Source organism: Panonychus citri, unplaced genomic scaffold (assembly GCF_014898815.1).
Source record: "Panonychus citri isolate SS breed McGregor unplaced genomic scaffold, ASM1489881v1 Contig00049, whole genome shotgun sequence".
NCBI classification, from domain to species: Eukaryota; Metazoa; Arthropoda; class Arachnida; order Trombidiformes; family Tetranychidae; genus Panonychus; species Panonychus citri.
This window is the reverse complement of record NW_026515454.1, coordinates 753,744-769,900: the sequence shown is the minus strand read 5'-3', so window position 1 is coordinate 769,900 and position 16,157 is coordinate 753,744. Positions and strand designations below refer to the sequence as shown.

The window sequence follows — 16,157 nt, the reverse complement described above, 5'->3', positions numbered from 1 at the left end:
AACAATAACAGAACAAGGAACAAGCTAATTGTCTGTCATTTCCAATGGTAATTCACTGGATGAGTTTTAATTAATAAGAGATTAACATGTGAACAATCAGAGTCATCATCATAATCACCATGAAATCGAAGAGGAGAAAGTTCATTTTTTCATTGAGAAAATTTTCGACAGCAGAAAAAAGTTGCAAGTCTAAAAAACTGTTCATTGATTAGATTATTCATCTTGACCTAGAAAAGAATACAAGAAAAAAAATTCGATAACCCATTGAACTGAATATATATATATTTATTGTATTTCCGATTCCAACAGGAAGATAAAAATGAATATAATATTATGTGAATATGGAAAGTGGGAGGTGGAAAAAGTAATAACTTTCAGTAAACATTGAGCATTAGAGTTAGATATGTATTATCATGGTGATATTATCATGAAGTAGTTGCCTTTTTGTTATGTTACCAAAATGTATGTTGTATTATTATTGTTGATGAATGAAAATGGATTCATGTTCATTGCTCACACATAATACACTTTTTCCTATGTGTCTGTATTTCTGTATATACATGGTGGCTTATGTATACGTCTACATGGTGGAGTGTGTTTATATATTACATACATGTAGATATGTGTGTGTGTCTATCTGTATGTGTCTGTTTTAGCTTCTCAAGTTTATCATGTCTCAAAATCGATCGATAAACTAGCCTGAACTATGGATTCGTTTTTATACTTTTTTTCTTTCTCTCTTCTCACCCTTCATGGTTTTACTTATTCTGTCCCAGGGAGAGGGTGGAAATGGGAGTTATTATTATCATCATGTTACTACACATGGTAACTTTAAACTTTCCTTCGCAGTAGATTCTCAGAGTATCTTGGAACTTTTTTTCTCTTCGATTTCACTTTTTTCTTACATATTCTGAGCCTTAACTTAACCTGCATCTCTCTCTCTCTCTCTCATTTCGAATGAGTTTTGAGCTATTCATTTGAAAAGTGAAAATGAATTCTTACTCTTCAAGTATTGAGGTAATAAACATTCATGGTTATGATGATATTAATACATGTTTATCGAGGGGATGATTACCATGAATACAAATTATACTCATGTCACCTTCTGAGTATAAGAAATGGAGGAAAGGTTGATAGACTTAAATCAAATGCTATATAATATGAGAGAGAAGTTCTGATTTTCCCTTATAATCTCCAAGAGATAGTTCAAAATTTGTAGCTTCTAAATCAACCCCTTTTCCACCCTCAGATATGATTATTTATATTAGTGAGAAAATAGTAACACTCGGAATCAGAATCTTTGATAACAAAATTTCAAGTGCTCCATGAATTTATCTCATATTTTTTTTCTTGTATCTAAGCTGATTCCATGGGAGTAAACTAAAGGAAATAATAATAATAATAGTTTATCCTCATCTTTACTTATTCACACAGATTTATTTTCATGAGAGTTCTTGATATATTGGAATTGAAATTCATCTTCCATGATGTAATATCTTAGCTTCAGAACTTTTTTTTCTTTCTTCTTCCTCCTCATCTTCATCCTCACAAACTCTCAGGTATTTACACTCAAGAGGTAAGCAGAAAAGCAAAAATTTTCGACTACCATGGAATAAGAAAATTTCAAACCTCCATCTTCCTCCTCTTCATGGAAAACACTTCATTTTTATTATATCATCATCATCATTATATTTCCTCCTCTTTCCGCCTTAAAATCCTACAAACTGTAAGGTGGTAAAATCTTGTGAACATAAATCATGATTAACTACTGATTCTTGAAATTGTTTTAATATTCATTGAAAAACTAATCAGGAACAAGATAATCATGTAATTGTTGATACTCATGAAGGAAAAGATAATAACTATCAACAGGGAAGGGGAAAAAAGTTCTGATGAAAATGTGTGAAAATCTTAAATTGATTTTTTTTATAATTCAATTGACTTTCAATTCATTGATTCATTTAAGTTGACAATTTTAATGCTTCATGATTATTTATCCTTCATCATGATCATGAATAAAATCAGTTGGAATGAATTGAGAAAAGAGAAAAAGATTTTTCTTCTTCTTCAATTCTAATACTTATTTTTTTATTTCTCATTCGAATTTCAAATTTTACTTTTTTTCTGTCAACAAACAAACAAAGAAAAGTTCTTGTGGCTTAATAACATGATTTATGAATAATATTTCCACCATGATAGACATTTATATCACCTCGAAATTGAACTGAACTTTTTTTTTCTCCAGCAAAGAAAAAGGTTTAATCTCTTTCTCTGTATTTTTTTTTTCTGTCAACTAACAATCGATAAGAATCAAAACAATTTAACTGAATTTGAATAAATCAGTTAATAGCAACTCGTTGATTGTTTGTTAAGGTTTTATCGACAATTTGATTTATTTAAATTGTTCAATCAAATTAAATTCATATATAAATTACATAGTATTACTTTCAAGTAATTGTAAGATTTAAGTTAATTTGATTGTATCTCTTTACATATAGTCAAGTGAAAGAGAGACAATCAAATTGTATATCAATTGGATGAAGCAAAACAATTACAATCTAAATTGTATCTTTTTGCTAATTATATGATAAATAGTGAGGAGTAGCAAATTTGATTAGTTAATTGTTAACCTAATATCGTTTTCATATTGATCATTGAATCAATTTGTTAACGTTAACAATTAGTTATTGAGACAATATGATTTCATCTGATTGTCTTTTTTTTGTATTCTTGGTGTTGTATCATCATGAGTTAATCGAGTAGATGTAATTATTTATTGTGTATCCTAATGGTTGAAGGTTAAATTGATTCATGATAATGATGATTAGAGGGATGATAAGTGGGAGTTGAAAGTGAGAGAGGAGAGAGAGAGAGGAGATGCAAGATGATAATGATAAAAAGGCAAAAAGATTTCATGTCTTGAGGGAACATGAACAAGATGAGATTGGATGAAAATGAAGATGATGAAATTGAGGACTAGTTAATAGTGATAATAGTAATCATGATGATAATATAGTCAAGTTTTCATAGAGAAGATGAAAATTGGAGAGAGAGAGAGATGGAAAAAGACTGAGGATGATGAAAAGAGTTGCATCTTCCTCTCTCATCAACTGAAACGCCTCAGGCCTTTTCGAAGACAATGGAAATTATTTTTTGCCTCTTTCACCTCTCTCTCTCTCTCTTTCAAAAATGAACTTTCTCTTCACTTCTCATCAGAATGATCATCTTCAATACTAAATAATTTCCATCATTAATAAAGTTGATAGTAAATGATAAAAAAAAACTTCCAACTGAAAAGGTTTCCCTTTTTTTTTGGTGAATTTACCTGACTGAATGTGAGGTTGAAATGACTTATATCATGTATGGAGTAAATTTTGTTATCGATCTGTTACCTACTTTTTTTACCTTTAACTCTTGTCTTCCTTCATTCTCTCTTTCTCTCTCTTTTGTCTTCCTTCAATGTTGACTGTTTTCTGTGTATGTAGATAACATGATAAGCTTTGGAAAGGCAAGAAAAAGTATTAAGTCAAAAAGTGTAGATATAAAACAAACGCCTGCTTTTTGAATTGCAAAAGAAGAAATTTAGTGGAAAAGGTAAAGTTCAGAGAGGGAATAGAAGGCGGAAAAAAGAAGAGAGAAAACTAAAGGAAAAGAGGAAAAAAGTTCTAATTCAGAATCAGAATAAAAAGCTTTTTTTCTGAGAGTAAGATGGGAGATCTTTGTGAAAATGAGCCAAAAATAATACCCAAATCTACAGAGAGATGAAAAGAGTAGAGAGACACATCATTCATTTCCCATTAAATCCATTTCCTAAAATTATTTTTATCAATAATCAGGAAATATTTATCATAATGGTGATGATCAACATAATCAACGTTATCAAAATAATTGAATATCAAGTAATGATAAAAATAATACAATTGACTAGGGAAATAGACTTAACCGGATTATTAATGGTGAAAGGTGAAAATAATTAAATAAATAATCAGGTTCCTTTTCTTGATTAAAGGATAATCTTTAATCCAAATAAATATAATCTATTGAGTTAATGAATTTGAAACTTAGGTTAGATTGGGTTAGGTTAGATAAACTAGTTACTTGGATAAGAAATTTGATAAGTCGGTAGCGTGGCCGAGCGGTCTAAGGCGCTGGTTTAAGGCACCAGTCTCTTCGGGGGCGTGGGTTCGAATCCCACCGCTGCCACCACCTTTTGTTTTCATTGTCATGGTGAAAACACTCATGTGGAAAAAAAGATCATCAACCATCAGCTGTTCATCAAAATTCTCGCTGATTCTGCAAATGATGATTCTGATGAGTGATAATCGTTGTGCTTCAGAATCTTATATCTAATGCTCAGATTGTTATGTGAGTTTCTAGGTTAAGTGTATGTGAGTGTGTGTTTATACGGTTGATGAGAGGGAGAGAGATATGGTTTAGGTTAAATTGCTGAGAGGAGCGAGAAATGTAAGAGAAGATAAAGAAAGAAAGTGAAAGAGGAAATGTTTTTGGTTTTTATGTGTGTTGAGAAAGAAAAGAAAGGGAAAAGAAGATGAGAGAAAGAGAGACAATAAGAAGATAATAAGAGAAAGAGATTGTCTTTTCTTCGCCCTTATCTCTCCACTGGAAATCTTATTGTTTCTTTTTCTTCATCTTACCATCTTCTCTCCCTTCTTCTTCTCTCTCTCTCTCTCTTCTCTCTCTCTCTCTCTCTCTCTCTCTCTCTCTCTCTCTCTCTCTCTCTCTCTCTCTCTCTCTTACTTTCTATTGATAAAACATTGAGTTGATCATTCTCATCTTCTTCATCATGAAAATGCTTGAATGGACCCAGAATCGTCAGAATATCGATCGGATTCTGTTTGGTAAAACAGTATAAAAAAGCAGAAGAAGAGTAACAACATTAATATAATAGAAAGAAGATAAAGAAAGATGATGATGAAGATAAAGGTAAAGAGAAAGAAGATGAAGAGAGAAAGATGTACTGTTCTTGATTTTAATGTTTTCTCATGATGATGATGATGATGATGAAGATAAAGAAATAAACTCCAAGTCCATTCGATTCCATTTGGATTCTGTTCTTTTGCTCGAACTTTTTTTTGTTCCATCAGAATCTCATGTTACCATGTTCATAAAGAATTTCAGTTAGTGAACAATCAACAACAACATTGATTATTATGATATAATAATGATAAAGTTAACATCATGTACTTGAAAAAAAATTAACATCCTCATTAACTGAACAATTAGTAAATCATCAGTAAAATCAAGAGACTCTTATTCGTGTAATTAGTTACTCATCAGTTAAATTTGGTTAATTAATAGAAAAGAGAAATTGAAAATTGAAATTATCGATTCAAATGATTCATAAAATATTGACTCGATTTTCACCAACTCATGTAAACAGAATTTGAACTTTACCATGGTAACAGCTGATCTTCATGTTAATATCTCTCTCTCTCTCTCTCTCTCTCTCTCTCTCTCTCTCTCTCTCTCTCTTTCTTTCTTTCTTTTCTCCCTTTTATCATCAATAAGAGTGAAAAATATTCTGATATTTTCTGGAAACAATTTCCTTCCATTCATTAATATATAATCGTAATTAAATTCATTCATCTGATGATATTAATTATCACCATCCGAGTTAATCAACAGGAAATTACTTTTGAATAAAAATTGAAATTTTGTATTAGATTAATTTAATTTGGTTTCCAACAATCAATTGACACCAAAGCAACAAAGTTACTCACAATTAACTTTAATCATAATCAATATTGATTTTTTTTTCTCTCCAAACAAAAAGTCAAATCAACTTTATCCTCAATGAATTTCATGATAATCAGATTACTACATGATTGATATTTAGAATCTAATTTATTGTTTATTAATTGTTTCTCTTAATTGTTGAAATTTTGACTTAATCACTGATCAGATGAGATGAGATAATTGTCTTTGATTAGTACAAAACTATTTAGCTTTTTATATCATCATCATCATGATAATTTTCACCTGAATTCCAGATTCAGATTCAGATTCCTGAGAGTGAGAGGAAATATTTTTTTTTCCTTTTCTTTTTTCAATATAACTCAATTATCATATTATTATTAGTTAATTTGTTTAACAATTAAGAGGCACAATTATCATGTAAATTATACACTTTGTAAACCATTGAAACAATTTAAAAGCAAATCATCAATATTTGAAACAATTCAACTGTTCAAATGATAATAATGATATCGTGATGATGGTTGAATAAATTGTCAACAATCAACCTTCAATGATTTAGATTTGTAAATATCATTATTAAAATGAACGATTCATATTTAGGAAAAAAAACAAAAGGTAAACATTAATTTAAAAGTTAAATCATCATGATTATAATCATAATCAATGATTGTTTGACTTTTCAAAGGCAAATACATTAATGTAATCTAGTTGATGATTAAACATCAACGTTAATGACAATGTTAATCAGTAATCAACATAATCGATTACTAATGATGATAATCAATATTAAGTAAATGAGATAATGCTAATCAACAATTAATAACTTTCATTTAGATATTCACTGATTGAAGGATAAAACTAATGATAATTAATGATTTTCCTCATCAATTTTGATGATAATTAACTTGAATTCTGATTTATATATGAAATGGATTAAATCTCATCCTCTCTCTCTCTCTCAGTTTCATGTAATGTGAAAGTTTTAAAATCAGTTTGAAATTTTCATCAAATTTCATGATAATATTTTTGCTCTTCATTGATATTACAAGATTCATGTAATTTTGTGATTCTGATTTACAATATGAAAGATGAAAATTATTAGGTTATCATGAAGAGTGATATTATTATTTTGTATAACCCATGAATTGAATACGATAAGAGATGAGAAAATGGGAGTGAAAATTCATGAGATATTCTGATCATGAATATCAAGATGAATAAGATGATGGTGATGATTATATATAAGAATTGATTGTGAATATCATTCTCATTCTGTATATTGGTTAGTCTATTGACTATTATCATTTGGATGAAGGTGTTTAGGACATCAATAGGAAGTGAATTGGATGATGATGATGAAGATTGAAATTAATGAGGAGGAAGATGAAGAAAGATATTGATTTTATCATCATTTTCTTTCATCTTCTGTATCCTTTTATCTTCATCATCTTCGCGTCTTGTAAGTGAAATATGTCAAAGCTTTTCTTCAACCTTGTACTATGAAGCTCTTTTTTTTTACTTCTCATATGTGGACCTTGTAGACATCGCCCTAGGCTATTAATAGATGATGATGATGATGATAGAAGAAGGTGTTATAAGGAATATGATGCAAAGTGAAGGTATATAAGAGTGGGAGGTGGAAGATGAGGAAAAGGTAATGTGTTGTTTTATCGAGATGATGAATGAGGTTTGAAGAGAAAAATTAATGAAAGTAAATCATTTTTTCTTCTTTTCGAATATTTTGTTCATGGTAATCAATGAGAATTGTAATTGAAAGTTTTTTTTTGATTATTTCTCTTCATTCAGACAATTTAGAATTTCAAATTTTTCCTTTTACAAGTTTTCGAGATGAAATTGAAAACCTTTTCTCTTATTTGAATTTTGACTTTTCTCATGATCGTCATGATGGTTGGAAAAGTTAATTGTATTATCTAACTAATCATCAATTGAATGTTATAATCACTAAATCGATGAACCTGAAGATGAAGAAGATGATGATGATTAAGATGATAAGTGAATAAAAAATAACAGTAACAATAGCTTATCTTCATTAACTGTTTTCTAATTGATATAATGTCTTTTCATCTGATTTTTTTCTTCTTCATTTTCACCAGAATAATGTTCTGAATCATCTGAACTTTTTTCATGTTGGTTTCCAAGCTCGTCAATCATGATTACCATGTGAGTTGTCAAGCTGAATGACGTTCAAACCTTAACTTTCCAACATGAACCTTAATCACAATTAAAGAGAGAGAGAGAGAGAGAGAGAGAGTTCTGAGAGAGTCTATGTAAACCCATTAGATAAAGATGATGATGAAGATAAAGGTGTAAATAAACAGGAGAAGAGGAAGAAACTGTTACTTATCATTTTCTCTTCCTTTTCCTCCTAATCTTTCATCAACTCTCTCACTCTGAAAATTTTGCATGATAATTCATGATTCTGATGAGTGAAAATAAGAAAATGATTTGATAAAAAAAAACTTTCGTGCTCATACTAATGTAAATGTTTAAGGAAAAAGTAACAATTTCAACAACAATTAAAATTGAAATATTTACACCATTAACAATCAGGGAATCATCTGTAAAAGCTTATGAATACATTGTTAAGGTGGAAAATTTCAAACTTGATGAAACCAAAATTACCATGAAATCTAAGTCATGATGAGTTATATGAGTTATATGATATAATAAATGAATAACTTAGTATCTTTCATGATGAATCTGTTTGACTTGACGAATTTTTTTCCTCTCCTTCTATCTTGTTCCTCGTTTCTTCATGTTCACTTTCAGAACTAAATGGAAACACGCAAACTCTGTACTTCGATTCTGTACTCCGTCGATTCTGTGACTTATATATTTTTCATATTCTCAAACTAAACTTATCATTTTATATATCATCATTTCCCTCTCTTTCTCTTTCTCTCTCAATTTCATCTTCCTGGCTCATCTCAATGTCATAACTATGTTTCATGATATCATCATGATGATGTGTAAAGTTAGTATATAAAATAAAAATTACTAAATGAAGCTAAAAGTTTATATCATTTTGATGATAACATTTTCACTCCCAATGTTTGTAAATAAAATGATGACGATGATAATATCATGTAATATTTAACTTGATTTTTTGATATGAATCTGAATGAGTTTTAATGAGGGTTAATTGTTGAAATTGTTGAAATGAGTTGTTACCTTTCCGGTTGCTGTTGAATTTGAAAACATTTTAACTGATGCAACTCCCATGTTACAACGGATTCCAAAGCTAATTACAAATCCAATTGAGGTTAGGACGGCGATGGTGTAACGCTTTGACAGATTACAACAGGGACACTCTGGGTCAACATAACGGGATAGTCCAGTTCGTTCACCGACAATTGTGTCCATTCGAGTGAGAAACTCACGGTTACCACTTCGCAATCGGGCATCTTCTTGTTGTTGAAGTTTTCTACTTAGCATTTCAACATCAATCGAGTGGGTGGTTCATCGTTATTGTTATTTAAGTCCATGGGATTTCACAGAGATGATAAAAGTAACACAATAAACATTAAATCACAACAATTAGACACAAAATCCCGGTGGGAGTTGGAATCATGTGGGTGTTGATAAGATGTAGATTACGTGTTGTTGTTGTTGTTGTTCAATTTAGGTGATAACAATTGATGATGATGATGATGTAAAGGATTAAGATGAGGATTAAGGTAAAAAATTTTCATTAGATTTGTCTTTGAATGGGGAAAAACAATTTAACAATTACAATCTTGTGATCAGATTGCAATTAAAGTTTATCGAATGAGGTAAATAAGCAAAATATTTGATTGTTTATCATCAACTGATTATGATGATTAAATTGTAACAATTAGTGATTATTTTTTCTTCTGTAAGTTATTGATAAAAGTTTGATAATAATTTTAAGACTAATGTTTGACTTGTTGACTTTTTCTGCTTTTTGTTTGAGTTGGTTGATTATTGTTATTATGTTGATTGTGATTAGTTAATTGTTTACTGTTTACTTACCCTATCAGGTCGGGAGGATTTGCTGATGGTTGACTTTTAAGAGTCGGCAGTTCATAATTTTCATCTTCTTCATTGGGAAAATCAGTTAATCGTCTACAAGGAGGAAAAGAAAATGATGAAGATAAAGAATTATTAAGATTTGAATTGTTTTCGAATGGAAAAACAATTTTATCTCTCTCTCTTGCTCTCTCTCCTTTTCGTTCAATTCTTACTCTGATTTATCTCGCTGACGGAACAGACGAAGTTGATCTTTTGCCGATGTAAACGCAGCCCCAAGGTCAAAGCCAAAGACCTTTTTGGGAGGTTCTTCACCTTCGGGATCCAGCTCGAAGTATCCGTTTGGGTTAACGTAAAGTTAAACAATTTAAGATGGAAAATGAAATTATATTGACAATTAACACTCCAAAGGTACAAAACCCAACGATTCAAAGGATTTTAGGTTGAATGTAGAGATTTGATTATGATTACAATTAGAACAATTTGAATAAAATTGAACTTTCACAATTTGAAGATGATTAAGTTTGCATAAAACCACAATTAATTGAAATTTATATCCAATTGGAAGCAAACTCAGAACAATTTATATGATGATTTAAGTTGATTTTAGTTTTTGATGGTTGATTGAAGTAAATTGTTCACTTTTTAGTTTCACCTTAAACTTGATTAAAAATTGATTTCCAATAATATAATAGTAATAATAATAATCTATGGTCGGTGGTTGTAATTAATTTAACTAATTAACTTTTTGTTTTCTCTCTTTGTCTTAAGATTTGAAATAGACAGAGAGTTAAGGGAAAGAAAGGGAGAGAAAGGAAAGAAAGAAGGAAGAAAGAAAGAGAGAGAGAGAGAGGAAAGAAAGAGAAAGTGTATTGTTTTCACCCAACAATTAAGGTATAATCATTTTCTATGGTTAATTTTGATTCTTCATTTAATTTACTTACATTTACAATGAACAGTTACTTGGACAGTAAAAGGCAGGCTGAATGTTAGATTATGAGGATGATGAAAGATAGGATTCGAGTGAGAGACAAGAGAAAAAGTGAAAAGGGGTGAAGTAGGTGGGAGCTTGAGAGAGGGAGAATATCATGAAACCACCGAAGAAAAGGAATATATAAAAGTTTATCTTCTCTTTCTTTTTTTCTCTTCTTCGTCTTCTTCTTCTCTCTCTCTCTCTCTGTAGTATATGTGAGTTTCTATCATGTTTTCCTTTTAAAAGTATATATATATATTCATGTATGGGCATCAACAGAATTCAATAGTTATCGGAGAAAATATTTTCAAAGTCGCCATCTGTTATATCATTGAATCGATAGTTTCAGAGAGAAACTTGAATCTTCCTTTTCCTTTGTCAGAACTTTTTTCGAATTTTCATTTTTCCCTTCCAAATTCGATGTCACTTTTTTCGCTCAACAGATGGAGCCACTTTTTCTTCAACGATTTTCAAGCTTATCCATTTTTTTTTGCTTTTCCAACAAATTAATTGATGAAAGTGAATCAATTTTAATTGTGATTTAATTGTTCATCTAATCATTTTGTTAACTCCTTTTGATATTTTCTATTTGCTTTCATTTGTTTGGAATTTTTTTCTCTATTTGATTTTAAGACTGTTTTTCTTTTTCTTTTCAATATTTTGATTGTTTTGTTTTCGTTTTCTGTGAAACAATTAGATTTAATTTCTTTTCTTACTCCAAAATGGAAAAGAGTGAAAAGTGTTTCATTATTTCAATTCCATTTAGTCCAATCTCTTGGTTATCCTCATCAATTTACAATGGAAATTATGATTTTCGAATTCACCTTTCACCAATCAGCCAATCATCTACTGATGAAGAACGTGTTACCTTTGATGTTACAGTTTTAAACGAAAATGGATCGACCTTTGCTGTTCAACCATCCAAAGGTATTAAATATTCAGATGATTATTTCTTGTTCAAAACAATTACTAAAAACAATCTCACGGTAAGTTAATTAATTTCTCTTAATTTAAACAATCAAATTGGTTTAAATTGGAATTGGGCAAAAGAAAAAAGAAATTCTCTTTGTTGCTTCTTTTTCTATTCCATTTTCACCGGTTGAGTCATTAGCTTTTTTTGTTCTATTCTTTTTAACCGGTAAATGTTCTTTTTATTTAACTGATATTCTCTTATGTTGTTTTCTCTTTTTTTCTTTTGTAGGGAATTCGAATTGAATTTTTTTCGCTGATGATGAAAAGCCTAAAGTGTCTTCTTTTGCCATGTTTGAGAACAAATCTCCTGGAATGGTTCAATCTCCAATCATTGACACTGAGCTTAATGTTGTGGGTACAATTAAAGGTAAATAGCAAAGGGCATTGTGAATAGTGATTCTTGACAAGTGTACAAATAATTGAAACTAATTTTCTCTCTCTCTAATTTAATAGTTCAATACTTGATTGTTAAACCGTATCCATTTGAATTGGACCAGGAGCCTTGTTCTAAGTTTAACATTTTCCTCAAAAATGGAGTCCATGTTGGTCATCGGGGAGCTGGAGTTAGCCGAAGAAATGACCTGTAAGTCCAATTACCGTCCAAGAGAAACATTTATTATTATAGTAAATGAACTATCCCACCCATTTGAAGTAATAGACAATTAATATTGAAGGATTATCATTATATTGATTACCATTAATCATGTTGATGGTTAATTTAAGGGTTGGGGTCCTTTTACCTTGAGGAAAGAAGTCAAAAAATTCTGTCTGGTTGAACAAAATTCAATTACCTTTACCAGTATATTAATTAACCATTTTATTTTCTCCATCATAACTCATGTAACAATTTAATTTATAACCAAATTAGTGTAAGAAAATCATTTACAGAGGACTAACTATTAATCACTGTAAAAATCAAAATCGTGAATTAACCTTTTCAAGATCTATCCAATTACCATAATTAACTTTTAATTTATTTTCAAGTCTAAACAATCAAATTCTGATTGAATGGCATAAAATTGAAACATTCAACTAATTAAATACTTTTTATTTTATTTTTCCACAGATCGGATAATATCCTTGAGAATACAATTCTATCCTTAAACCATGCGATCAAACATGTAAGCTTAATGTCAATTATATTGGATCAATTTTAATTAGTCTACAATCAAGAACTAAACTAATCTTCATGTAAATTTATTTCTCACACTAGGGAGCTGATATGGTTGAATTTGATGTTCATCTTTCCAAGGACGATATTCCAATATTGTATCACGATTTCTCCGTCAACGTATCACTAACAAAGGTTAATCAAATTGTTATAAGATTACAATTGAGTTTCTCTTGATTTTTAACCGTAATTGTGCTTTGATTTCTTACAATTAACAGAAAGGATCAAATGACGTTGAAATCCTAGAGATTCCAGTTAAAGATTTAACTTATCAACAGCTTAAAATATTGAAGGTAAGTTGATTATCTGTTGATTGTTTCACTTTGATTAATTATTTCATATTCCATGACAATTAATTGGTATCAAATATTAATTAGCTTGGACCTTCACGCGGTAAGGGTAATTTTTCTCTCTCTAATTTAATAGTTCAATACTTGATTGTTAAACCGTATCCATTTGAATTGGACCAGGAGCCTTGTTCTAAGTTTAACATTTTCCTCAAAAATGGAGTCCATGTTGGTCATCGGGGAGCTGGAGTTAGCCGAAGAAATGACCTGTAAGTCCAATTACCGTCCAAGAGAAACATTTATTATTATAGTAAATGAACTATCCCACCCATTTGAAGTAATAGACAATTAATATTGAAGGATTATCATTATATTGATTACCATTAATCATGTTGATGGTTAATTTAAGGGTTGGGGTCCTTTTACCTTGAGGAAAGAAGTCAAAAAATTCTGTCTGGTTGAACAAAATTCAATTACCTTTACCAGTATATTAATTAACCATTTTATTTTCTCCATCATAACTCATGTAACAATTTAATTTATAACCAAATTAGTGTAAGAAAATCATTTACAGAGGACTAACTATTAATCACTGTAAAAATCAAAATCGTGAATTAACCTTTTCAAGATCTATCCAATTACCATAATTAACTTTTAATTTATTTTCAAGTCTAAACAATCAAATTCTGATTGAATGGCATAAAATTGAAACATTCAACTAATTAAATACTTTTTATTTTATTTTTCACAGATCGGATAATATCCTTGAGAATACAATTCTATCCTTAAACCATGCGATCAAACATGTAAGCTTAATGTCAATTATATTGGATCAATTTTAATTAGTCTACAATCAAGAACTAAACTAATCTTCATGTAAATTTATTTCTCACACTAGGGAGCTGATATGGTTGAATTTGATGTTCATCTTTCCAAGGACGATATTCCAATATTGTATCACGATTTCTCCGTCAACGTATCACTAACAAAGGTTAATCAAATTGTTATAAGATTACAATTGAGTTTCTCTTGATTTTTAACCGTAATTGTGCTTTGATTTCTTACAATTAACAGAAAGGATCAAATGACGTTGAAATTCTAGAGATTCCAGTTAAAGATTTAACTTATCAACAGCTTAAAATATTGAAGGTAAGTTGATTATCTGTTGATTGTTTCACTTTGATTAATTATTTCATATTCCATGACAATTAATTGGTATCAAATATTAATTAGCTTGGACCTTCACGCGGTAAGGGTAATTTTTTTCTCTCTCTACTATTTATCATCATTTTTCTCAGTTTAATTTTTGTTCATTTTGCTTAATTTCTCTTACAGATCATGATGGACCATTTGATTTCCATGCCGATGATACTGAAGACAATCAACCTTTCTGTAGATTGGAAGACGCATTGAACACGGTTACCCCTTGTGCTTTTAACGTTGAGGTCAAATATGAAACGGGCAGTGGTTGTTACAAGGATCTTAATCATTTCGTTGATACAATTTTGAAGACAGTTTTTGATCATCACAATAATCGTGATATAATTTTCTCATCATTTGATCCTGATGTTTGTGCCATGTAATTAACTATTTCCTGTTAACTTAGACAACATCCTTTATACAATTAATTTTGATTAGTTGAGACACAATTGAATCAATTTGATTATCAACCATTCTATTAATAATTCATGACACAATTGATCAAACAATTTGTCATCTTTTATACTCTAAAATTACAATTAGCTGATTGTAATTTCCATCAAACTTTCAACCACAAAAGTTTAATCATTAGGGTGCAATTAACTTAATCTTCCCTCTCACACCCTCTTACCCTACCCACTTAATAATGAAGTAACAAACTTACAATTAGACATTGATCACAATTAACAAAATATAATTGTGTCAATGTCTCTGAAGGTGTAACTGATTGTAAATTTTGTTACATATAATTGATAATCTTGTTGCCACTGTTATTGCACAACAAGTTTTAACACTGTTGACAATTGAGTGCTCTGATTAATCGTTGTAACTAATCATAATTTTTGTCTTGATCACAATTATCTTTTCTCTACTCTTAACTAACATAATCTAATTTGATTTTTGCTTTTCTTTTCTTATCTAATTAACAGGATTAGCTTGAAACAGAAAAAATTTCCAGTTCTCTTTCTGACTTACACTGAAGATCGTATGGTTAAAATGACCTCCGATCTAGAAAGAATGACCTGCCTTGAAATGGCCTGTTATTATGCATCAGCAATGGCATTCTCGGGAGTTAATTGTTATGCACAAAATTTAATCACTGATAAATCATTGGTTAAATATGTAATCAACAAAGGATTACTCTTATTTTGTTATGGCAATCCAATCAACACAACTTCAATTGTTGAAGATTTAATCAATGAAGGTGTTCACGGTGTTATCTACGACAAGTAATTAATAATTAATACTTTAATAATCATTTTCCCTTGTTACTAATTAAGTTCTGTATCTAATTACAACTTGATGTTTTTTTATTTCTCATTTTTTTTAGAATTGATGTAATTTCACCCAAGAAACTACTCGAATCCACAATTGCCGCTTCAACATCATCTGGGGACATGCCCGTTGCCAGGAAATTGTCAGCAACTATTAATGTTTTCAGTGTTGATCCAAGTTCAACAATTAACCAAGATAAATGATTTCACAAATGAAAAGTCAACAATCAATACCATCTATCACCTATAGCCAATTATATTGAGAATTGCAATCATTGATCTATTACGATTTAACTTGCTTAATTGCTATTTTACTCAAATTTCCAGACTAAATTATAACCAAAAGTATTTAAATTAACTAATCCCCTTTTCAATAATCAACCCAAGGCCCTGAATTATAAATTAGCATCATTTACAGGTATTAATTTCTCAATTGAATGATCACCGGAAATAAAATTAATAAAAAAATAATAAGTTAACTGTTGAATCAACAATTATAGTTTGATTCTATTGGTTAAATTAATTTAAATTGATTTTCTCAATTTTGTTTT

General features: G+C 29.8%; 2 protein-coding genes and 1 non-coding gene across 3 annotated transcripts in view; 2 read left to right on the top strand and 1 right to left on the bottom strand.

Moving 5' to 3' along the window:
• The window catches only part of LOC128385458 (vesicular glutamate transporter 1-like), a 35,031-nt gene extending 24,136 nt beyond the window's left edge, over positions 1-10,895 (bottom strand). Inside the window, exons 1-4 of the mRNA XM_053344325.1 lie at positions 10,674-10,895; positions 9,945-10,494; positions 9,733-9,825; positions 8,911-9,166 (exon numbers count right to left, since the gene is read on the bottom strand). Coding sequence (XP_053200300.1) covers positions 8,911-9,102 — 192 coding nt within the window. The 5' untranslated portion in view covers positions 9,103-9,166; positions 9,733-9,825; positions 9,945-10,494; positions 10,674-10,895. The remainder of the gene's footprint in view (positions 1-8,910; positions 9,167-9,732; positions 9,826-9,944; positions 10,495-10,673) is intronic.
• Positions 4,122-4,203, top strand: Trnal-aag (transfer RNA leucine (anticodon AAG)). Its single transcript has one exon. It is a non-coding gene; the product is annotated as a tRNA-Leu (tRNA).
• A 330-nt stretch (positions 10,896-11,225) lies between the features above and the next one.
• LOC128385459 (glycerophosphocholine phosphodiesterase GPCPD1-like) lies at positions 11,226-16,135 on the top strand. Its single transcript, XM_053344326.1, is given in 11 exon segments — positions 11,226-11,688; positions 11,904-11,919; positions 11,922-12,041; positions 12,128-12,257; positions 12,741-12,795; positions 12,888-12,980; positions 13,064-13,138; positions 13,223-13,238; positions 14,468-14,711; positions 15,262-15,561; positions 15,663-16,135. Coding segments are annotated over 11 exon segments (1,461 nt in total). The 5' UTR covers positions 11,226-11,424; the 3' UTR covers positions 15,811-16,135.
• The last annotated feature ends 22 nt before the right edge of the window (positions 16,136-16,157 follow it).